Source organism: Notolepis coatsorum (assembly GCF_963971535.1).
Source record: "Notolepis coatsorum genome assembly, chromosome: 1".
Lineage (NCBI taxonomy): Eukaryota > Metazoa > Chordata > Actinopteri > Aulopiformes > Paralepididae > Notolepis > Notolepis coatsorum.
The window spans coordinates 229,798,481-229,824,531 of NC_140165.1; the positions used below are offsets into that span (position 1 = coordinate 229,798,481).

Below are 26,051 nucleotides of genomic sequence, written 5' to 3' on the forward strand. Positions count from 1 at the left end.
ACAATGTTGACTCCAAACAAGTCATTGATAAGCGACGGCCAGATTAGACACATAGCCATAATTTAAGACATAGAGCTCTCATATTTGCAAACGCATAAACTATCATTGAAGTGGATGCTGGCATACGGAGGCTTTTAGCGCTCCGCATGGCTGGCACTCAATGTGTAAGGAGAAGGGGAAAAATAAACAACAAAAAAACAACCTTTACAGGTGGAAGCCTCAAAGTGAGTATTTAAGAAAATAAATAAAGTCCAAAAAACTGGACGACACTCATTAACCCTTTGGGTGCCGTTCACATAGAACTATGATCTGCTTGGTGCCAGACTTTGGTGCCAGTTCTATTGAAGCCTGTATTCAAATTAATTACATTTTTATTTTAATTAATTTAAAAAGCTATCTGAGGAAATAAACATCAATATGCATCAATATGCATCGAAGTGCACGATTTACCATTTAATAACCTGTTTAAATGACACTGTTTAAAGGTCATAAACGAGGAGGTGTCTGATCCCATTCAACTCATTGTCGGGCAAACTGAACATTTCCACACTTGGCACCAATGTGCGTTCACGCGCTACATAGTGACATGATAACCCTTCCTTTTTTATAGTTTCCTTGCTCCTGTTCTGCTCTCTCTCCCTCTTGTCTCTCCCTCTCCTCGTGTTCTCCCCTGTGGACCCAGCAGGTGTCCTCAGTGGGTCTCTCACGTCATTATCTTCCCCTTGTGTATTTAAGTCAGTTTCCCTAGTCAGTCAGTGTCTGGTTGTCTGTTTCAGTCTCCCCAGTTCCTGTCCTGTTTGTTCACATTTGTTGTTAGTTGTGTTAGTTTTATTATTATTATTATTATTAATTATTATTATTATTATTATTATTATTATTATTATTATTATTATTATTATTATTATTATTATTATTATTATTATTATTATTAACACTTTCAGAGCCCAAGCTTAATCTTGATTTACCGCTTGAATGCCCACCATCCACTTCAATGTTAGCGTTAATAACGCCTAATCTATGTTTTGAATTATGGCTATGTGTCTAAGATGCCCGTCGCTTATCAATGACTCGTTTTCCAGTCAACATTGTCGAATATTCTAGAATATTTTTCGGCCTATTTATGAATCGTTTTCAAATAAACGCTAGATTATCGATAGTATATGTGTACGTATGCACGCTATATAGCCGATCTGAAAAATCGATTCTCTGATTTCCTCAAAGCGATCGCCCACACACACACACACACACACACACACACACACGCACACGCACACGCACACGCACACGCACGCACGCTGAGATCTCAGCGAATACAACTCTGATTATCCCAAGACTTGTAAAATAGATTCCTTACCTCAGATCAGATGTTCTCCAAAAAGATCATTCCAATTCCTGCTCGCCATTCCAAAAATCGATCGTTTTTATTGATCCAACGCTACATACGCTACATTATGTATTCCACGCTGTTCTGAGGCTCCACAATGAATCTGATCGGCTCGGGTTACATGCCTGAGAAGTAAAATGTGGATTTCGGATTTTTCTTTTCTCATCCATTTTCATTGAGTCCATTCCAAAAGGGTGCATTACCATCTGGGAGACGATAGGGGGCGTTTTTTTCACATCTGAGCTCCTACAGGGGTTGCATACCAACGGGAGACTCGGTTGATGAAATATGAATTCAGATCGCTAATAACAAAATAAAACGATAATTGTCGTTGTGGGCATTCAGGCATTGGGCTGATAAAACGTCTTATCACGTTTTGGGCATTGAAAGTACATTATATATATTTATTTGTTAGATAAAAACATTCTGTTATGTGATGGAGTACATTTTATGTGGAACATTTGTCATATGCTATTTGCTTTTCTAATCATAAATTCATAAACTTTCATAACCCTTCAGCCTCGCTGGAACCTGTAACTGTACTCCCAAGCATCTAAAGTGTTAATCAGCCCTTAAACAGAATTCACATAATGCTATTCTTATTGTCTTGTGATTTATATGAGCTTGGACAGTTCACGCTTCAATTACCTTTTTTGTATGTGTAAAAGGTTGAAAGTTGATCAAAAATACTGCCAGTTTACTTAGAAACACAAAACATGCCAACTGTTAGGACTCATACCACCGGCCACTGTACATGTAAGTGGAAATTAGTTTGAAGCTTTATGTACAAATGTTCATGTATTTCGGTTGATAAATGAGACCCGGTATGAACATAGATTTTAGTTTTAAGGTGAATTCTTTCTTTTGACTTAGAACTAAATGCACCACACCCTCACTCACAAGCTCTTGTTGAAGGCCAGCAGCCTGAAGCCTAGACAGGAACTCTTCCCTCCACGTGCTGTGTGAGTTGAGGGAATGATCTCCATTCGATTCTGCTTTCGGCCCGTCGTCCAAATTCTCCTCCCACACCAAGACGAAATCTGCCCACAGAGACACAAGGCTACAGTATAGAACACAGCAAGAACACAGAGACACAAGGCTACAGTATAGAACACAGCAAGAACACAGAGACACAAGGCTACAGTATAGAACACAGCAAGAACACAGAGACACAAGGCTACAGTATAGAACACAGCAAGAACACAGAGACACAAGGCTACAGTATAGAACACAGCAAGAACACAGAGACACAAGGCTACAGTATAGAACACATCAAGGACACAGAGACACAAGGCTACAGTATAGAACACAGCAAGGACACAGAGACACAAGGCTACAGTATAGAACACATCAAGGACACAGAGACACAAGGCTACAGTATAGAACACAGCAAGGACACAGAGACACAAGGCTACAGTATAGAACACAGCAAGGACACAGAGACACAAGGCTACAGTATAGAACACAGCAAGGACACAGAGACACAAGGCTACAGTATAGAACACAGCAAGGACACAGAGACACAAGGCTACAGTATAGAACACAGAGACACAAGGCTACAGTATAGAACACAGCAAGGACACAGAGACACAAGGCTACAGTATAGAACACAGCAAGGACACAGAGACACAAGGCTACAGTATAGAACACAGCAAGGACACAGAGACACAAGGCTACAGTATAGAACACAGAGACACAAGGCTACAGTATAGAACACAGCAAGGACACAGAGACACAAGGCTACAGTATAGAACACAGCAAGGACACAGAGACACAAGGCTACAGTATAGAACACAGCAAGAACACAGAGACACAAGGCTACAGTATAGAACACAGCAAGGACACAGAGACACAAGGCTACAGTATAGAACACAGCAAGGACACAGAGACACAAGGCTACAGTATAGAACACAGCAAGGACACAGAGACACAAGGCTACAGTATAGAACACAGCAAGGACACAGAGACACAAGGCTACAGTATAGAACACAGCAAGGACACAGAGACACAAGGCTACAGTATAGAACACAGCAAGGACACAGAGACACACACAAGGCTACAGTATATCCAACCACCACAACAAGAACACTAACACCAAAAAAATTTCAAATCAAAATATTATAAAACGTTACATAAGAAATAGTGAGGAACATATGGGTCAACTTATGATATTACATTAGTGACATAGTGACCTTATATATTCGGTGTGAGCGATGTGCACTGGTATCATTTAAGGTTAAATATTTACACAGGTAAATACTGTATGCATGCATAGAAGTTGTGACTGTTTGCCAATTGTTATCTATGAAAAGGACAGCTTGTAAATTCATTGAGGCTCAATATCACTCTAGGGTGCCTTCTGTCTTGTACTGTACATAAACAATGAATTTGCCATGTTAACATACAAATGACTATGAAAGGGCTTTATATTCATTAAAAAAAAATGATTATTTTTTTTATAAAGGATGTCTCATGCACTGACCATTCAATTTCAATGAGAGTAAAATATAGTCAATTCACAACATTTAACATTTTTGTTTTCATATTATTAGTTTGTATTAATTTTAAGTGTATTGATAATTTGATAATGAAAAATTATTATTTTTATTTTATAAAAAAATGTAATCTGTGTGTCCCTTAAATGATTGTCCATCCTGTCATAGTGGGGAATCTGCCCATTTAAGAGAAGGCCATCCATACTAGTGACATCACGACCCCCTTGTTAAATTGGTTGTGGGTAACATACGACTATACTATATACTATCTACAGTACTACATACTTACCAACACGAGTGACTACTCACCAATACGAGTGACCCCATCGCTGAAGACATTTCGGTCTGTAGAGGCGACTTTAGGCATCTAGGAAACGTTGACAATCCATCATTTACTGCTGATATGAGACACATTTGTACCTCTCTAGATCACTCTCTCGTATTCCAAGGTACTTCTAATTAGTTGATTATTAAGTTAAATGATGTGACTGTGTTCCACAATTCTGTCCTTTTCCACTGTTGTACTTACAGTAAGTCACCCTGGATAAGAGCATCAGCCAAATGTCTAAATTGTCATTTTAAATGTATTTAAACAACGTTAGTTATATGCCTGGTCTAAATGTAACCTGCTTTGTATTCTCCCTCAGGTTTACAAAATACTTAAAGGGATAGTTGAGATTTTTCGACACTAAGTTGTATGGAATACTTCTAGTTGTGTAGTTCAGTGGTTCCCAAAGTCGGGGTCGCGACCCAAAGGTGGGCCGCGAGCAGCCACGGATGGGCCGCGAGATGATTTAAAAAAATAAAAAAAAATAAAAAAAAACATTTTAATTTTTTATTTTTTATTTTAATTTTTTTTATTAAACATTTTTTTGTCAGGTCACTGAACTTAGAAGCAGGCCAGGACAGTGTTTCTAGTTGTATTCTAAAATTCTATTCTATTGTATTCTAAAATGTGACTATATGGTTTTATATTAACTTAATAAATAAACAAAAACGAAAAATCTACTTATTTCAACGAACATTTCAAACTAAATAACAGATTATGCACATAAAACGCTGAAAACAACCGAAGCAACAATAGTATTTTAATGAGGCTATTATTATTATCATTATTATTTTGCAACAAGTTAGCCCTCTCATAAATAGCACATATAAATGAATAACTAACTTGAACTAACTTAATAGGATTGAAGTGATATTTGGCTTAAAAAATCGGTCGCCTGGCAAAAAAAAAAAAAAAAAAGGCCAGACGATGTGCATTGGGCCGCGGCTCTCTGACGCCTTATTTTCTGGGCCCCGGCCTGAAAGGTTTGGGAACCCCTGGTGTAGTTGACGCAATGCCTTTAGCTTTTTGCCAGTTTGACACTTCAAAACCGAGCGGATGTGGTAAGATAATGTTACCACATCGACTATACACTACCAAGAAGCAGGGGCGGCATGCAGGCCAACATTCTGGGGGGGCACAATTAAGGGGGGGCACAAACTCTAACCATACCCCTACCAAAGAATGTTTGGGTTATCTTTGCTGTGCTGTCTGGCACTTTACTTTTTAACCAGTACTTTAAAAAAAATACTTTATCCACACAAGGCAAATAAATTTAGAGAACATAGATAATAAAAAGGAAACAATGAATGGACATACCATAATGTAACACCAATACTTTTCTGAGCACGTCGTACAGTATACATATTCACCTTGCACACCTGTGAATATGAACTGTTTATATGAATATGAAAAATCCAGATATAAAGAACCCCCCCCCCCCCCAGTTTGAATGGGCACGGCACCACTTCTGCTAGTAAGTATTCCACACAACTTAATGTCCGTTTAGTATCCCTTTAAAGAGGGGGTCCTGTCACATTAAACATACTGCTATTTTCATCTGGTCCTGTGTAGCACATTGGGTAGAGTGCTTGGATCTTAGGGGTTTGACTCCCACTGGGACCGGCCACACTGAAACAATGCACCGGTATGCAGTCATTCATTAATTTAACTGCAAATAGACTAATTGCCTTCATTAGAAAGAAAATGGATTTACTCCTGGAAATCAATGGACACGACACTGATTAGCAGCACACTATAACCTAAGAAGGGCCCTTATTAAGAGGGGACCCATCAGAGACAGGCACTGTGGCCCATTCTGGGTCCTGAGCCGTATATTCAGAGACCCTGCTGTAAAGGCTTATCTTTTAAATGTTTCACACTTAAGATGTGCAGTCCTTTCTAAAACTTCCTGTCTTTGTAGTCAAATTCTCTAATTAACCCCCAAATGAAAACAGGAGGCATCAGAACGGAGCCGATAGAGGGTTGACATACCGCTCTCTCACGCAAGCACAGGGGCAAACGTCACTGTACGCCACACACACACACACACACACACACACACACACACACACACACACACACACACACACACACACACACACACACACACACACACACACACACACACACACACACACACACACACACACACACACACACACACACACACACACACACACACACACACACACACACACACACACACACACACACACACACACACACACACACACACACACACACACACACACACACACACACACACACACACACACACACACACACACACACACACAGAGAGGGGGAGAGAGTGGTCTCTTACCTCTATGTTCATGGCTCCATAGTTGTGATCAGCTGGCTTGGGCATGGTGATTAGAGTGGTGCTGTCATCTTTTAGTCCATCCCTCTTCCTCATGGCTCCTCCTCTGTAACACCTTCTCCCCACATGCAGCTAAAACACATGTCAGCTTTTTAAATCACCTCTCTACAGCTCTAGAGACCTCTCTACAAAAATGGAAACAGAAAACAAAAACAGATACATACAATACATACATACATTACACATACATACATATATACATATATATATACTGTATATACATAAGACTGGCATCTTATGAACATGAATTTCCCCTTTAAGGCTTCTCATTTGCCTATGTTTGCATAAACATTCTGAACAATCTACATGAATTGCTCTGCTGCTTTGCTATGTGACACTGGAGTGTGGCTGCATGTTTGTCATTGAGCTGTGAGCTCACCAGTTAGTTAGGAGCCAACATCTTTAGATGTATTATGTAGGAAGTTGATAGGCCAAAACTGTATGGCCACCAGATACCAATCAGATTTAGGATAAACACATGAATAACAGGAAGTAATGTGTTACTTGTAAATGTGGTTTACCAAACCTTTGCACCAAAGTTGGCAAAATATGTTTGTTGTACGACAATGTGATGAAAGGTTGTATTACCATACGAACATGGATTTACAGCCTGAGTCTGTTGAGTCTGGCAATGTAGGCAACTCATTGTCATCTACCCAGTAGTAATGTAGCAAAGCAGAGATATTGTTAAGCCTTGGCAAACTAGTACTACTACTACTACTACGCTACTGAGTGCATTCGTCTACTTACTTACTTACTTACTTACTTACTTACTTACTTACTTACTTACTTACTTACTGTAAGGATGTAAATCAATATGGAATTCACTTTGTGGTCCCGAGAGGCAAGGATTATTCATTATTGATAAGAAAGATTAATATCAGAAATATAAAGGAGACACAATAGGGTGTGTTAGGAGTGCAGAAAGGTAGAGAGAGATAATTGCATTTTTCCACAAAGAGTATCAGATTTCAGTCTAGTGGTCAGAAACATTCCGGGGCCAGCCACTCTTGACCATTGTCCATCCTGCTGATGCATTGATCATGGGTCAATGACTTTAATTATACTAGGGGGGGGGGGGGGGGGGTCATCCTATGCAGGCAGAATCAGGCCGAATGCCCTTTTAAGGTAATGTACTGGGAACCCAATGTAAGGGATTTAGCCACAGGATGTATGCGATCCACTTCCTAACCCTTACTTACCTCTATTTAAAGGGATTTATTAGGAATTAGGGATGCGCCGATCGATCGGCCACCGATCGTTATCGGCCGATAATCAGCATAAATATGCGATCGGTGATCGGTGATAATGCTTTATTTTCGCCGATCGTCAAAACCGATCTCACTCGCTGTCGCTGAGTTCTGTCTCAGACACCGGGTGGTGCGGCGTCTGCTCATCCCTCCAGCCCCTCCCGCACGCATGTAAACACGGGTCTAGTCTAGTGGGACGGGACACGGGAGGACGGCGTCTCCCTGAGCTAACGTTAGCTTAGCTACCGTTACAAAATGACCCAGTCAACTATTCACTTTTAGTTTAATACATGATGAGGCATTGTCTAACCGAACGGTATCTAGCCGGCCAGCTACCGATAGCTCCTGACATCAACAAACGCTCCAGCAAGTCTAGTAGAGACGTGTATGATACCTGTTAGCTCACGTTAGCGCAAGTTAGTTCACTGTTCAAAACGAAATGTCCTATTGAACTAAATAATTCACTGAGGCGTTGTATTAACGTTATATATCCGGCTAGCAGTAGCTACAGATAGCTCCTGATATCAATGTCTTATAACACTGATTCGATGCGTATTCGAGCTGAGGGCTTGCTGAGCACAGTAACGTTATACCAATAGGGTCCAGCTGCAGCGCAGGAGAATCCTGGCCGTAGCTCGAGGCTACTCGAGTACACAGACAGTGGAGCTTGTTGCGTGGTGGCGATGTCTCGCAGATAATACAAGTACAAGTCTAATTATATAATGTATATATTTTATAAAAAAATAAAAAATTATATAAAATAAATTTACATTTTTTTTAATCAGAAACGATCGGTATCGGCCGATATGGTTCACGGCGATCGGTGATCGGTATCGGTGGCAAAAAACGTGATCGGGGCATCCCTATTAGGAATACTGGTTTCCAGTGAGGGTGAGATTTAAGGTAATAAAAGGGCTCAGGATCAGTGGTGCAGTCGTAATATGGGAACTGGTTACACGCCACGTGCACGCCCGCTCCCGCGCACGCGCATACATGTTCCCTCAGTTGCGCACAGAACAGATGATTATTATGCATAACAATGGAGATCAAGCAGCCCCCCACCTTCTCGTATGTTCCTATTATTATGCAAAGTCTAGGTGAGAAGTGCTTTCTACAACGGCCGGGTACTTATCATCTGTATGTCATGTATGTCATATATGTCCTGATGAATTGAAAATGGGGGACCCTGATGTAAACAAGACGAAAGTCTTTCTCTGGTCTGCATCCCCTTAACAATTGTGTGTATTGAGCTGTACTGTATTGTACCCATTCTGCAATCTGTTAATAAAGTTTTCAATCAATCAATCAATCATTGCGCGCACTTCTGCCCTGAGTGACCTACTAATAACACGCCGTGTAACCGCGTGTGTGCACGACTGCACCCCTGCTCAGGATTATAATCTGAGGTGAAGGTTAAAGGAACAAGCAAGCTGTTGGCCAAAAACACCTCTTTAAACTAGGCTAGTTGTTAGGGGTGGGAATCACCAGTTTCATCATGATACGATACGATATCGATTCTTTGGACAACGATACGATATTTGCCGATATCACAAAGTCTCTCACGATACAATACGATACGATTAGATTCAGGTGCCTGCGATCGATATGAGATGATATCATATGCCCATTTAACACAATCAGTAACATTTAGATCAACAAAAAAAAGGTAATGAAAATATCATTTGACATTTGTATTTTTGAGCTCTTCCAGACATTTAAAGGAAAATCAATCTATTGTTTTTAATACAAATAGACCTCCTGTTCACTGTAAAGCGCCACGTTTTTATATATTGAGCTTTAAACTTTAAGCTACATTTTTTGGAACTCAAAACTCACACCCTCCCTCTCCCAAACAGTTCCTACAACAATTTGTTGATGTTGCATGATCATGTATAGGCCTACATTTATTATGTATTATATTGTTTATGTTTAAATAACATTTAAACATCAAACTCCTCTGACCTCATCTGGTCTTTCCAAAGACGCGCGCACACACACACACACAGAAAGGGAGAATGCTATGCTGTAACATCTACACACACGGAGCTACTGCTGTTGTTCTTGGGCGGATATGAGACTCGCCACAGGATTTTCAAAATAAGAGTATCGATATGAATCGATCTTATTACATCGCATCGATCCGATTCGATTGTTGATAATTACATCGATGTATCGATCTGGATCGATGTATCGTCCCACCCCTACTAGTTGTCCATATCCGCTTCCATTAATTTGTGCTAAGCTAGGCTAGTGTGCAGTTAGATAGCTTTCTACTAAAACGCACAGAGAGGAAATTGGTATCTTCGTGTCTGACTCTCGAGACGACGTCACATCATGTTTATAATCAGAGAGGTTAGGATTACAGAAAGGATGAAGTCTTTTCTAAAAAGAATTGGTGAAAATTATAACAAATTCAGATTTTGCAGTTTGGTCAAGAGTTAACTACTAGGGCAGGGGATTTCTACCTGCTACTTAGCTCTTATGGCTGGTTTACATTGATTAATTGATTGATTGAAAACTTTATTAACAGATTGCAGAATGGGTACAATACAGTACGGCTCAATACACACAATTGTTAAGGGGATGCAGACCAGAGAAAGACTTTCGTCTTGTTTACATCAGGGTCCCCCATTTTCAATTCATCATAACATTTATGACATACACGACATGCAGATATACAGTACTGTTACATCCAGACATTTATGACATACAAGATATACAAATATACAGTACTGTTTAAGAGACAGAGTTTCTAAAAGAGAATATATACATTTGAGGTGGAAGAAACTGTACATTGGAGGGGGTTGGGGGGGGTTGGACATTTACCAGGGCCAGTTTCGAATTGCAGCCTCCCATAGGTGCTCTTTGAGAGAGGTTTTGAAGGTGGGTAGGGATTCACATTATTTTACGGCTGTGGGTAGGGCGTTACACATTGTTATGGCATAATTGCAAAACATGTTTAGTCCCTTGTTTGAGCCAAATCTGGGTTTAACATGATTTGTGGAACTCCCTCTGGTGTTGTGGTAGTGGAATTCACTGACCTTTGGGAAGTATTCCGACATGTACATGGGTATCTTAGTGGTGTAGTGTATCTTGAAGACCAGGCCCATTGCAAGTTGCTGTACTCTGTCGTCTACTCTAAGCCATCCTAGGTTGTCAAAATGGGCAGGGGTGAGGTGGGTTCTAGGAGTAAGGTCAAGCAGTAGTCTGACCAGTTTGTTTTGTGATGTTTGTAATCTTGTTTTTAGTGCCTTTGAGGTGCTTTGGTACCATGAGGTGCAAGTCGTAGAACCCTTGAATGAGTGCTCCTGTTAGTCTTCAGGGTATTCTTGTTTCCCAGAGAGGAGATCCGGTAATTGTTCGTTGACTTTTTTTATTACATTGGTTGCCATTTTGTCACAGGAAAGATTTGCCTCTACAATGGAACCCAGGTATAATATAATTTCATCTTTCCTTGTGACAATATTGTCACCCACTGTAACAGAGAAGCCTTTGGCCTTGCTGAGTTTGTTATTTGATCCAAAGAGAATGGACTCTGTTTTAACCAGGTGTAATGATAGTTTGTTATCAGCGAGCCATGTGCAGATTCTGCAGAGTTCAGAGCTGAGGGCTTTTTAAACCTGCAACTTGTCCCTGTCAGAGACCAGCGGGGCTGAGTCGTCCGCGAACAGGAACAAGTTGCAGTCACAAGCTGATGACATGTCATTTGCATAAATTAGGAACAGTAACGGTCCTAGTATGCTTCCTTGTGGAACACCACAGCTCACTGGGAGGGGGGGGGGGGGATGATGTATACCTGCTACTTAGCTCTTGTGGCTTGTTTACATTATGCACAACATTTTGGTGTCTCATTCACCAGCATTCAAAACCACACAAGCCTGCACATCACCATTTGCCTTCCACTGCACATAAATTACACCTTGCTCACTTGTTCAACGTTTTGGTCAACTTTGACCTTTGACCTATGAATTCGAGTGACTCACCGATGCTCAACCAACGTGAGAGCAGCGGCGCCGGTGAGGACATCAGTTGTTGAGCAACGCATGTGATTGATACAACTACAAGCATCATCATATTGTACAGACCAGTATTTACAGTTTTTTTTGCCCCAGTATGCAAGGATTGTGTAGCCGAACGGTGACGTGAACTAGACATTTGGCTGTATTCCTGAGATGGTATACATGGTTTTCTGAGCATGATGGTATTCCATACAGGCAGGAGCATGTATGGATAGGGGTCAAATGGTTAAGTCTGGTCACTTACAAAACACTCTTGTATGTGTTTTTAGTTTTTAAGACTTCTGTCATCCTCGTTAAAACAGACCATGATGACCATTATTTCCTAGAGTCTCTGTTCCTCAAAATGTCTGTGTGCACAGTCCTGCTTACAGGTGACCTAGAACCTCAAGTCACAGTAAATGTTATGGATAATCAGAACAATTGATGTGATCACAAATTTAGATTGCTTGCTTTAATTCATCGCTGTGGCTGTAGGTCTACTACAAAATATGTGTGGTCCAAGTAATGCATTTATTCTAAGTCACCTTGTCTTAAGAAAAAAGGGTTAAACCTTTACAGTGTCTAAAATCCCAGCATTTCCTTCTAGTATGGTGCAATTCCATAAACATAGCTGATTGGCCACGGGTGTATACTAACTAATCACCTGTTATTTGATTACAATCTCCTGTTGTTTACATACCAAGAATAACATTTACATATAAAGAATTTTAAATTTAGATCTTCCCCACACTGAAAACCTGACTACTTAAATTGAAAAAATAATGTATTGCGAATGAACAAGATACAAATATATATTTAAAAAATGCAAATATAGCCTACATATTCAGTTTTAAATATAGCCTACATATTCAGTTTTAATTATAGCCCACATGTCAGTTTTAATTATATCCTACTTATTCAGTTTAAATTATAGCCTACTTATTCTGAGTTTTAAGTATAGCCTACTTATTCAGAGTTTTGTTTCAAATTCTACTTTTTATTGATTGATAGTAGAAGTGATTTTAATGATAATATGTAACTTATAAACTTAAGGAAAACAAAAACGATAACACTTGTACAGTACAGACTGGCACCTCTATTCCTCTATAGGCCTATACATCTTAGAAATGTTGAATGATAAACACCACCACACAAAATATAACGTATCTATATGTTTAATAATATGTTGTACAATTCCTGTTCGAAAAGAGGATGACATTACATGATAAGTCCTCCCTTGGTTTACTGTCTGCAGATCATGTCTACCTGCTGGCCAGTCGTACCTGCTGTGAGGATCCAGCCTCAGGGTCGTGGTGTGAACCGCTGCAACTTCTTCAGCAGCATCACAGCAGCTCAGTAGGTGTGGAGTCCAGCTTCCACAGTGTGTGTGTGCGTGAGAGGATTTGAACAAACCCTTCACAACTAGAATACTGTGTTTTATACACTGCCCCACACAGTGAATTAAAATAGAAACAAACTAAACGTTTTGTAAAATGTGAGAGGTCGGGTTTGTTCAGGCAGTTCTTCCTCAGGTGGAGTTGATTAAAAGACGTTTAACTGGGTAAGACATGAAGGCTTGGAGTTGGAAGTGGCTTTAACGGCTTGTGGGAAGTCCCCGGACAGACACACCGCTCTCTCACTCACAGATGCAAGGCTCGGTCGCTCCCTGCAGCGTCCCCTTCCATCAGCCCTTCCTCCTCCTTCAACCCCCGTCTTGTTAGCGTTACTTCCCCGTCTCTGGTAAGAAGATAGTAGGCTACTGGTATCCTGTCTGCAGGACTGCAGGATACAGCACTCAGCAGCACCGCGCACACTGGTACGAGTGAGAAGGAGGGTAGGAAGGAATGGCACTCGAGGTTGGGGAAGGGGAGAGGGGGGGGGGGAGAGAGAGAGAGAGAGAGAGAGAGAGAGAGAGAGAGAGAGAGAGAGAGAGAGAGAGAGAGAGAGAGAGAGAGAGAGAGAGAGAGAGAGAGAGAGAGAGAGAGAGAGAGAGAGAGAGAGAGAGAGAGAGAGAGAGAGGAGAGAGAGAGAGAGAGAGAGAGAGAGAGAGAGAGAGAGAGAGAGAGAGAGAGAGAGAGAAACCGGGATGAAGTTTGAGAGGGGAGGAAGGAGATTCTTGTTTGATATGAAGGAGTGGCTGTGTTGTTGATCTCCACCCTGGTTAAACAGCACAGTGGACGGACAGACAACTAATGCTCTCTGATTGACTGAAAGACCGACAGGCAAACACCATCTCAGAGCTGTCAATCTATGACCCTCACCCTCGAGGAGTTGTCTCTCTGCTGTCTCTGCTGGCTTAGTGTAAGTATGCAGAGGAATGCTGCATGCCTCTCTTTGCCACTTAGAAATAATAGATGCAACTTTACTTTAGGGAGCACAATTAGAGAGAGATGCCCCATATTCCATTGCAGTTTGCACGGCCTCCTCAGCGTGCCTCTCCGCGGACCTATATATTTTATGCATAGCGTGGGTGGTGTGATCATAGATCTCTATATATATCTATGGGTGTGTGATGATGATGATAGAAACCGCTGTGGCGCATACAGTTGAATGCTGGTATTACACTCATTGAGGGACACGAAGAAGTCAAATCCGATGGGATTTGGGAATCTCAAATACAAATCGGGATTGGAATAAAAAATGCATTTATATTAGACAATACAGAATATACAGCACTTCTTGGGGTCTGTAGTGTAAGCACTTATTCCCTCCCTGTCCCCCCTGAACGAAATAGAGATGTATGGGCCTTTTAATCAGTGATAAAAGTGTATTTCAAGGATAAGTGAGCTCCTGCACTGATTATTATAGTTCAATATTCAATATTTGATCACCAAAACCCCCCAAAAAGCATAAAAAGCCCCCCCCCCCCCGCCCGAAAAGGGCCCTTAAAATTTAATAAATCTGTTTACCAGAAAGAATATGGAGTCATTCAAACATGCAATCAGTGCTGTATCATGGAATGAGGTTTTAAAGTTACAAGATGCTAATGAAGCCTACCAGGCATTTTTAGTAATGTTTAACTCTGCTTTAGATACATGACTGTCACAAATAACAAGAAATCCTCTAAGGGCAACCTTGATTACTGAAGAGCAAAACAAAAATGCTCCCGCAAAAAAAAGCTACAATCAACCCCACCAATATAAATGTGGTAACAGATTCAGATTCAGAGTTTTATTTGACACATGGAAACAATACAATCACAGTTTTTCGCGATGTATATACCATACCATGTATATACCATATACAAACAATCCACAGTTTAAACAAGAAAAAATTTAATGATAATAATAATAATAATAATAATAATAATAATAATAATAATAATAATAATAATAATAATAATAATAATAATAATAATAATAATAATAATAATAATAATAATAATATTAAAGAATAAAAGAAAAAATAGAAAAGATCTCACTATTCAGATCACATTTGACTTTCATACTGACTAAATATTTTACCAAAATTACTATGCAGACAAATTTACTCAAGCGTGAAATTACATTACGTCTAGAACGGGGGACGTTGTCACACAGGTAGATTGTCACATTCATTATATTTCACCACCACCAGAGGGTCCTGTCTCCCATATTTTGGTATTTAAATGTCCAGAATTGGAGATGGCGCCGCTGGTCTTCGTCTCGCTCGTCATGAAGCAGCGCATGGGATGGACCACGGTGTAAACCACAAGATGGCGCCTGTGTTCAAGTCAACGCTCATCAAACAACAGCATCTGGAAGACGGCACCTGCGTAAAGTTCTAAACTCACGTTCTTCACTATATATTTGCAAAAGCCATAAGGTTGGACGCTTGTAAGAAGTAGTGTTCTAACAAAGGGTAATTTTGTAAACGTATTAGAAGGGTGATAGGAGTGAGTCACAACCACAAGGTGTCGCCTTTATCCATGTGTTTATTTTGTAATGTTTTTGAAGCACCATACTTTCTGTAGCTTAGATCCCCATTCAGGCATGTATTGAAATAAGAGCTTTGAGGTTTAAAAGTGCAATTTCATTGAGCAACCTTATTTTTGATACATATAGATTAAAGGGGAATTCAGCCTACATTAAATAAGTAAACTAGCCTGGTATAAATAAGTCAACCAGCCCAGTTAAATAAGTCAACTAGCCTGGTATAAATAAGTCAACCAGCCCAGTTAAATAAGTAAACTAGCCTGGTATAAATAAGTCAACCAGCCCAGGTTAAATAATTATTTAACTGGGCTGGTTGACTTATTTATACCAGGCTAGTTGTCTTAAGACAACTAGCCTGGTATAAATAAGTCTACCAGCCTAGTTAAATAAGTAAACTAGCTTGGTTAATTAAGTCTACATTTATAACTAAGCAATTAATTAGTAATCGCACTTCAAGTAATAATAGTAAGGCTTATACACTTATTAGTCTCGCATATTAACTTGACATTTACACATAGCCTTCAACATGTCACGTAAAGGAGAGATTACTGAGCTAGAACAAGAAGATGACACAATAGCCCAAAAGGAACAGATTATCGATCAGGTTGAAGAGAAACCCAGAAACAAAGAAGATTCCCAAGAGCAGCCCGAAAGGTATAGACTGCTGAAAGGAATACAAGAAAAAGTGGAAGAATCATAACTCTGACAGAGAAGGGCAGAGAGATGCAAGAGGAGAAAATTGTAGGACTCCAGCGAAGGTTCCAATTCGTATATAAGAGATGGAAAAGAATGGTAAGAGACGCCAAGGAGATACTATCACAAACTGAGATAGTAACTGAGGAACTCGAAACAGTCATTACTGAAACCCGTGGTTTCTCCACTGACGTCCAGCGTGCATATGAAGAATTACGACAAGTTGACACGCCAGATCAGGAAACCCGTAGGAGAGTCGATCTGTGCTCCCAAACATCCCTGTTCATCTTCAAAAGAGCCTCACGCCGACTGTATGGAACACCTGAAGAAGAAGATGACTATCCTGAAGACAGTTCTCTATTCACAGGAAGCAACAACTCTTACTTCTCTAACTCAAAGAAGACCTCTGTACGTTCGAATGGGTCCGCAGTAAGACGTCAAGAAGCTGCTGCCGATGTCGCTGCAGGCCAAGCTGTTCTCAAGCTAACAAAAGAGCAAGATCAAGAACAAAGAGAGATACAGCAGCTGGAAGAGGAAGCTAAAGAACAGATAGCCGAACAAGAAGCAGCAGCTGTCAAGCGACGCTTGGAGAGAGAAACAGATGAGTTGAAAAGAAGAATGCAGCAAGAGGAACAGGAAGCTAAAATCAAAGCTCAAATGATATCGCAGCATACAGCCCTCCAAAGAACCCTGGATGAAAGGAAACGAAAGGTACAGCAACTGGAGGAAATGAAAAGTCTAAATGCAGCCCAAGCAAGAATCCAAGTGTCCGACCAAGTGGCGACTACAGAAGAAGAGAAGCTAAGCATCAAAGTGGATAGTGAGAGGAGAACAGTCAACCAAATGCCTGCTCCTACAACTCTGTATGTGCTCTCTGCACCAAGAACTGTAGTCCCCCTCCTGGGTGAAAGTACTTCAGAGCTCGTCAGGATCCTAGCAGTTGCAGTGAGTTCAAACAGAATCCCCATTCCTGAACCTGTAGTATTCAAAGGGGATCCATTATTGTACAGTGACTGGAAACTATCATTTCAAACTCTGATAGTTCAGAAGAACATCAAGGAAAATTAAAAGATCTACTATCTCCGCAAGTATGTAGATGGAGATGCAAGAAAGGCGATCGATGGCTATTTCCTACTCGGCACAGAGAACGCTTATGTTGCAGCGTGGAAGCTTTTGAACGAGAGATATGGAAACCCATTCACTATCACACAGTCCTATAGAGAGAAGCTCAACGAGTGGCCCAAGATCGGACACAAAGACAGCCTCGAGCTCAGAAGTTTCGTTGATTTTCTCCGCAGTTGTGAGGCGGCTATGATTCACATAAAGGCCCTGGAAATCCTGAACGACTGTAATGAGAATAGGAGGATTATCTCCAAGCTTCCAGACTGGTTGATGGCCAGGTGTAGTAGAAAGTCTGTTGAAATGGAAGATCGGAATGGCCATTTCCCAACCTTCAGCCAGTTCATCGCATTCCTGATTTACGAAGTAAGGATCGCCTGTCACCCAATTACCTCCATGCATTCAATCAAACAAGGCGAAGCAGAGCACCCAAAGGACAGAAGGAATAGGACCGTCAGAGCAAAGGTACTGGCTACAAGCTCAAACGAGAAGACGGTCATGACATGTGTCTTCTGCAAGAGGGATGGACACACTTTGCTCAAATGCAGAAGGTTCATGAAAGAAGGAGAACAAGAGAAAACCACCTTCGTTAAAGAGAACAGGCTGTGTTTCGGTTGCCTTAAGCCTGGCCATCTCTCAAATAATTGTAGCAGAAGGAGTGAATGCGACGTGTGCCACAAGCGGCACCCTACATCACTGCACTCGGATAGAGCCAAGGAATACAGGAAACCTACACACGTCAGAGAAAAGGAGGATCAAGATAAAGAGGAAACTAAATCGACGCCTCCTGAAATACCCACTACAGCGGCTACGACTCACAGAGCTATCGTTGGTAATGTTGGCGCGATCACCTCTGCAATCATCCCAGTCTGGCTCTCATCAACAACCTGCCCAGCAGAAGAAGTCCTTGTGTACGCGCTGCTGGACTCCCAGAGCGACTCAACCTTCATTCTAAGGGAAGTCGCCGACACGTTGAAAGCCAACAAAGACCAGATCAAGTTACGACTCACCACGATGACTGCAACCTCTACAGTAAACTCCCTAAGGGTGAGTAATCTACAAGTCCATGGCTACAATATAGGCAAGACGATATCCCTGCCACCAGCCTACACAAGAGAGTTCATCCCAGTCAACAGAGCTCACATTCCAACGAGAGAAAAAGCAAAGTCCTGGTCCCACCTGGAGCACCTTCAGAAAGACATAGCACCTCTGTTGAACTGCGAAGTAGGCCTGCTCATCGGGTACAACTGCTCCCAAGCGCTTCTACCAAGGGAAGTTGTATCTGGCAAATCGAACCAGCCCTATGCACAACGGATGGACCTAGGATGGAGCATTGTGGGATGTGGAAGTCCTTGTGTTGATTTCGGAGATGCCATCGGAACGAGTCATCATATAGAAGTAAAACAAGTGACACCGGATGTTGAGTCTTCAATCAACCTTCGAACAGAAGTACACTATGTAAATCGGCTCAAAGTGAAAGAAGTGACCCCTACAGAAATTCTAAAGGTCCTAGAGTCCGACTTCTCAAAAAGGTTCAAGGAAGATAATCCCATCTCACAAGATGACCTGAAGTTCTTGTCAAAGCTGAAAGAAAACATCACACAGAAGGAAAACGGTCACTTTGAGATGCCCCTGCCGTTCAAAAAAGAACGACCAGAGTTACCTAACAACAAGATCAGCGCGATTCACCGCCTGAAGGGTCTCGAAAAAGAAGACTGAACAAAGATGGAAATTATTACAAGGACTACTGTACCTTTATGGAGAATATAATCTCCTGTGGTGACGCAGAAAGAGTCCCTGAGGAAGAGATAGACAACAGCCCGGCCTGGTACATACCTCATCACGGGGTGTATCATCCGCAGAAACCAGGAAAAATGTGTGTCGTATTTGACTGTTCTGCCCGCTTCCGAGAGACTTCCCTCAATGACCATCTGCTCACTGGTCCTGACCTAACAAATGCACTGGTTGGTGTCCTGTGCCGCTTCCGAAAGGGCTCTGTCATGTGCGACATCTTAATTTATTTCCACCAGTTTCAAGTAAGAAAAGAGGATCAAGATTATCTACGCTTCTTATGGTGGGAATGGCCAAATGGATACAGCACCATCAGTCTATAGAATGAAGGTCCACCTGTTTGGGGCAGCCTCGTCCCCAGGCTGTGCCAACTTCGGCCTAAAACATCTGGCAGCGCATGGAAAAGGCCAGTTCAACAAGGAAACCAGACTCTTCATCCAAAGGGATTTCTACGTGGACGACGGTCTGGCAAGCGTGGAACGTGAAGACAAGGCCATAAGACTTGTCAAAGAGTCAAGAGAACTCTGCAGCACTGGGAGGTTAAGACTGCACAAGTTTGTCTCTAACAGCAAAAGCGTCATGGCAAGCATCCCAGAAGAAGAATGTGCTGTAGTTAAAGAACAAGACATGGACTTAGGAGAACAACATGTGGAAAGAGCTCTTGGAGTAGAGTGGTGTGTTACATGATCCGACACCTTTCAGTTCAGATTCCAAGTAAAGCCCCATCCACTGACAAGACGAGGTGTGCTCTCTACCGTAGCCAACCGCATCGAAAGAATTAAGTCAAGTACAAAACCTGAACAGTGGTTCTATGTTGCTTCTGAGGACAACCCCGCGGATCACGCCTCTCGAGGTTTGACTGCAGATCAACTTAAGTCCTCAAACTGGTTCACCGGACCAAAGTTTCTTTGGCAAAAGGGTCCACTCCTCAGAGAATGCAAGAAGGAAGAGGTCAACGAAGATGACCCGGAACTTCGCAAGGCTCTCGTGTGTAACACTGAGACAAGAGAAGAGAGATCTTTACTAGACAACCTGAAGAAGTTATCTGACTGGACAAGAGCTGTAAAGGCAGTGGCAAGGTTAAAACGAATGGCCAAAGAACATAAAGGTCTAAAAGAACGCACCAACGAAAAAATACAAGTATCGAAGAAAGAAAAGAAGCTGAGTTTGCTATCATTAAGCTTGCTCAAGAAGAGGTCTTACTGGCTGAGATAAAAGGACTCAAGCAAAAGCAGGAACTTGTCAAGACCAAAGAGGAAAAAGGATCTCCGTGCCAGGCCTCCGCCGTCGGGCCCCTGTCTCCGTGCCCGGCCTCTGCTGTCGGGCCCCTGTCTCCGTGCCCGGCCTTCGCTGTCGGGCCCCTGTCTCCGTGCCCGGCCTCCGCTGTCGGGCCCCTGTCCCCGTGCCAGGCCTCCGCCGTCGGGCCCCTGTCCCCGTGCCAGGCCTCCGCCGTCGGGCCCCTGTCCCCGTGCCAGGCCCCCGCCGTCGGGCCCCTGTCCCCGTGCCAGGCCTCCGCCGTCGGGCCCCTGTTCCCGTGCCAGGCCTCCGCCGTCGGGCCCCTGTCCCCGTGCCAGGCCTCCGCCGTCGGAACCCTGTCCTCATCCCTGTAAGCAGCTCTGGCCCTCGCCCTGTCCAAGGCCATAACCCTGTTCTCTGTCCCTGTCTCATACAGATTTTACGGTTTGGATGAGGTTTGGATGGAGAATGAACAAGCTTCATTAAAATCAGTTCAAGAAATCTACTTGTGTTTTGCGTCGTGCCCGGAGGATGTCACAATCCCCGTTCTCCCCTACTTGGAAACTCATCAACCATTTGCTAAATCGGAATAAATCCCCACCAGTTGCACCTGCTGAGATGATAAGGAAGGATGGAACTCTTCTGTGCAGCCCAAAAGAAATTGCAGATGGTTTCAATTAATTATTTGTAAATGTTGGCTCTTCATTGGCATCTTGTATAGCAGACTCTAACTTGAGCCCTTGTAGTCTGATCAAAGTAAAATTCTCCTCACTCCCAAGTTTTGATCCTCCTAGTACTAAGGAATTGTATGAGATAATCATGATCTTAAAGAACTCCGCTCAAGGTCATGATGGGATTAAAAGCAGTCTCATCAAAGAATCTAAAATATTAATGAATGGAAATGAAATTCTCCAAGTGCCATTCACTAAATTTCTAGGAGTTATTATTGAGCAGTGAACTCCAAGCCCACGTGACTGAACTCAAACTGGAAAGAAACCGACTAAGAAATGACATAAACTCCATGATCAAAACTGCAAAAAAGAATTTCATCAATGACAAAACAGAGGAAAACAAAAACAAACCACGTGAACTTTGGAAATTACTCAATAATCAACTAGGCTGCAGTAAAAAACTTAAAACCAGATTCTCAAACATAAAGACGGACATCACAGACAAGCTGGATGTAGCCAATTACTTAAACACTTTCTTCACAAACATAGCCACAACACTGGTAAACAAACTACCCTCCCACTCAAGGCATTATGGGGTAGAACACATAGTAGCATACTACAAAAACCTAGGGGTCCGCAAAGACGACTTCAAACTGGAAATGGTAACAACAGATGAGGTACTCAAAAAACTGAGCGCCCTCCAACCTAACAAGGCCACTGGCCATGACAACATCCCCTCCAAATTCCTCAGAGACTCAGCAGCCGCCATCACCCCAGTCATCACACACATAATAAACCTCTCCATAAAACAGGGACACGTCCCCAAGGACTTCAAAATTGCGAGAGTGACCCCTCTGCACAAAAAGGGCAGCAAATTAGACCCAGGCAACTACCGCCCTGTTTCTATTCTTACCTCCATCTCGAAAGTCATGGAAAAATGTGTCTACGAACAGGTCGAAAAGTACCTAGCGGAAAAAAATCAAATCTACGAATTCCAATCTGGCTTCAGAACATCCCACTCCACTGACACATGCCTTCTCTACTTGAACGACCACATCAAACAAGAGGTGGACGCGGGCAAATACTGCAGCATGGTCATGCTGGACCTACTGATTGACAAGCTAAAAGCAATTGGTTTTGATAGTCTATCAGTGAGCTGGATGCAATCCTACCTTGAGGGAGAACAGATGGTGGAGGTAAATGGTACCCTATCCCCCCCCTCACAGTGAGCTGTGGTGTTCCACAAGGAAGCATACTAGGACCACTACTGTTCCTAATTTATGCAAATGTTCTTGTTCGCGGACGACTCAGCCCCGCTGGTCTCTGAGAAGAACAAGTTACAGGTTGAAAAAACCCTCAGCTCAGAACTCGGCAGAATCTGCACCTGGCTCGCTGATAACAAACTATCATTACACCTGGGTAAAACAGAGTCCATTCTCTTCGGATCAAATAACAAACTCAGCAAGACAGACGGCTTCTCAGTTACAATGGGTGACAACATTGTCACAAGGAAAGACTAAATTACATACCTAGGTTCCATCCTAGAGGCAAATCTTTCCTGTGACAAAATGGCATCCAATGTAATCAAAAAGGTCAACCAACGAACTAGATTCTTGTACCGGATCTCCTCTCTGGTAAACAAGAATACCCTGAAGACTCTGGCAGGAGCACTCATTCAAGGGTACTACGACTATGCTTGCACCTCATGGTACCAAAGTACCTCAAAGGCGCTAAAAACAAGATTACAAACATCACAAAACAAACTGGTCAGACTACTACTTGACCTTACTCCTAGAACCCACCTCACCCCTGCCCACTTTGACTACCTAGGATGGCTTAGAGTAGAAGACAGAGTACAGCGACTTGCAATGGGCCTGGTCTACAAGACACACTACACGACTAAGATACCCATGTACATGTCAAAATACTTCCCAAAGGTCAGTGAATACCACAACCACAACACCAGAGGGAGCTCCACAAATCATGTTAAACCCAGATTCGGCTCAAACAAGGGACTAAACACGTTTCGCAATTATGCCACATCAATGTGGAATGCCCTACCCAAAGCTGTAAAGGAATGTGAATCACTACCCACTTTCAAAACCACTCAAAGAACACCTACGGGAGACTGCAATTCGAAACTGGCCCCTGTAAATGTCCTAACCCAACCCCCTCCAATGTACAGTAAATGACCTAACCCAAGGATACACGAGACCCTCTTCTTAGAACCACGTATGGTTTCATCGATATTCCAATGTACAGTTTTGCTTGTACAGTTGTACAGTTTCCCCCACCCTGCCTACCCAACCCCCCCCCCCCCCCCCCCCCCCCCCCAACCACCTCCAATGTACAGTTGATTTCTCACTCTACCAGATATGAACCATCTGCACCTCTATTCTGCAAATATTCCCTACTAACAATTGATAAACTAAATACTCTTCAAACATGCTCATTCATAAAATACAAGTTCATAAACAGTAGGTTATGAATATAACCGTGTTCTATGAGTATAGTGACGCTCAGCGTCTACTGCACATATCTCACTCCAGTGACGTGCACTGAATAAAAACTTCACAATCACCTTTACATACCAACATCCGTCTGGCCACACCCCCATCTGCTACCTACATAAGCAGGGGTGTGGCCACACACTCATCTCCTTCTCAATCATTTCACCACAAGGTAAGATCAAGGGCCGCAGTGGCGTCTAGACACTGAGCGTCACTATACTCATAGAACACGGTTATATTCATAACCTACTGTTCTATGTTGTATAAGCTTCCGCTCAGCGTCTACTGCACAACGGGAGCTGAACGGGAGCTGATGCTCGACAAACCCCACTGAGGCCCCCCACAACCATCAGAACCGGGGAGGACCGAGCCCCCCGACCCTCCCTAATGGAGCGATACCCTCCCTATTGGAGGACGGGAGGGAGACGGATCCGACCGTGCGAAGAGGAACTCGAGCAACTCAACGCACAGGGTGAGCAGACAGTGGCTTGACCCCACGACTACGCACACCCACAACCCGCATGCCACCAGGGAATGAACGGAAGGAACAAACCTTGTTACCGCCCCCAAAATCACGAGGTCAAGAGCAAAGCTCAACCCTGTGGCAAGGCCGTAGCAGCGGAGCGCGAAGGAAGACCCAGACCCAGAAGGGACTGGATCCCCCCGGAAAAAGGGGGCTCGGAGAGGCCAATGACGCCACAGCATCAAGACCTCACCAGGCGGTCACTAGTGACACTGCCCCCCACATCGCCAGCATATTCGGACAGGGCCCATCCAAGAGCAGGCCCTAACCCCCACTAGCACGCCGCCTGGCTCACTGACCCTGGCATACTCAGGCAGTCAGCATGGCTGTAACTCGAAGCACTCAAGAGGCTACACTACAGCGGGAGCAGGCAGCGCACCGGGGAGACTACCTCCAGAAGAGGCCGATCCCTCAATCCAGGCAGCAGGCACTTGACCCGAGCCTGGAGCACTGCGGACGAGACAGGCGCCAAAGGGGTCAACTGAAAACAGCACCCCGGCGGAAGGGGCGTATGCTGGCATTGTTGAGCACCATGTCAAAGCCTCCACCAAAAAATCCCAGACGCTCTAGAGGGGCCGAGGCAGAGAAGGCTGACACGATTGGCAGGCGTCATGAACGTGCAGGGGCACACTCAACCGGGTAACCCGGGAGTTGACTCCACTCCAACACACCAGGGAATCAACCACCCTCTTGGTTCAACATGTGGTGGTTGTTCCTATAACCCCTCAGGAAAAAAACCCAAAAACACACCTGCGGGTATACACTGGCTATACCGCAGTACAAGTGTTTTAGTTTTCAAAAAGGGGTTATCCCAGGCCTACGGGTCGACGAAAACGACTTCGGACCGGGCCCGGCGGACCGGGACGTACACAGGGATGCCAGAGGAGTACTATAAAAACCACCTCAACAGCCCCTCTCAGCCATGCGTAAGCGGGAGAAGAGAGGGGCAAAAAGAATGGAGAACGAACATCTCCATACAGGGCCGCCTCAGGGGGTGTGCGAGCAGTGCGGTCGCACAGGGCCTCGCGGGAAGGGGGGCCTTGCACAAAAAAAATAAAAAAGAATATATATATATTTTTTTAATTTTAAAATTTCTTTTTAAATAAAAAAAAAATAATTGCGAGGCCCCCCTTCCCGCGAGGCCCTTTTTCATCCCAGACCTAAAATCTAGTTTTGCTTATATGCTTATATATTTCACATTAGACATGTTTGTAGAATGTGTCTGACTTGTTCCTGGCTCTGCAGATACATTATTGGAGCTCTGGGGCTCTGCAGCAGACATACTATTGGTTTCAACGAAGGGAGGGGTTACATGTGTACAGTCGGCCGGCATGCGTCAGCTGCGTCTGACTATTTCGCGCGTGCAGCATTGGAGGTTATGCCAGCCAAGACGAAGAGGATGGTCGTTCGGCAGATGGACTGAAGATGAAAGTTGTTGCATGTTAGAAAGTTCAGTCAGGCTAGCCATGTCGGCTTAGCTAAAGGCAGGGACAGCTAGTTAGCTTTAGCTACGTTATAATATCGAGTGCTAACGTGTGGTTCAGTCGGGATAGCCATGTCGGCTAGTAGCTTAGCTAAAGGCTAACTAGCGTTAGCTAACCTAGAGAGAGCGCGTGCAGCATTGTTATGCCAAGATGAAGAGAACGGTCGTTCGGCAGATGAACTTCGTCAACTCCACGCGGTTGTCTCCATCCTCTTGGACGTTTGGTGAGTTTTTAATGCACTCTATTCTATTCCCGCCGTGGAGATATCTCTCTCT

The 26,051-nt window shown here is 43.1% G+C and overlaps 2 protein-coding genes across 2 annotated transcripts in view; both read right to left on the bottom strand.

The window, feature by feature from the left end:
* The window catches only part of ano7 (anoctamin 7), a 74,716-nt gene extending 61,518 nt beyond the window's left edge, over nucleotides 1-13,198 (bottom strand). The window contains exons 1-4 of the mRNA XM_084320598.1: nucleotides 13,119-13,198; nucleotides 6,531-6,659; nucleotides 4,189-4,246; nucleotides 2,285-2,424 (exon numbers count right to left, since the gene is read on the bottom strand). Coding sequence (XP_084176724.1) covers nucleotides 2,285-2,424; nucleotides 4,189-4,246; nucleotides 6,531-6,623 — 291 coding nt within the window. The 5' untranslated portion in view covers nucleotides 6,624-6,659; nucleotides 13,119-13,198. The remainder of the gene's footprint in view (nucleotides 1-2,284; nucleotides 2,425-4,188; nucleotides 4,247-6,530; nucleotides 6,660-13,118) is intronic.
* A 7,033-nt stretch (nucleotides 13,199-20,231) lies between these two features.
* Nucleotides 20,232-26,051, bottom strand: part of ece2b (endothelin converting enzyme 2b) — a gene marked incomplete at its 3' end in the record, with an annotated part of 247,781 nt that continues 241,961 nt past the window's right edge. Inside the window, exon 17 of the mRNA XM_084309069.1 lies at nucleotides 20,232-20,349. Coding sequence (XP_084165195.1) covers nucleotides 20,232-20,349 — 118 coding nt within the window. The remainder of the gene's footprint in view (nucleotides 20,350-26,051) is intronic.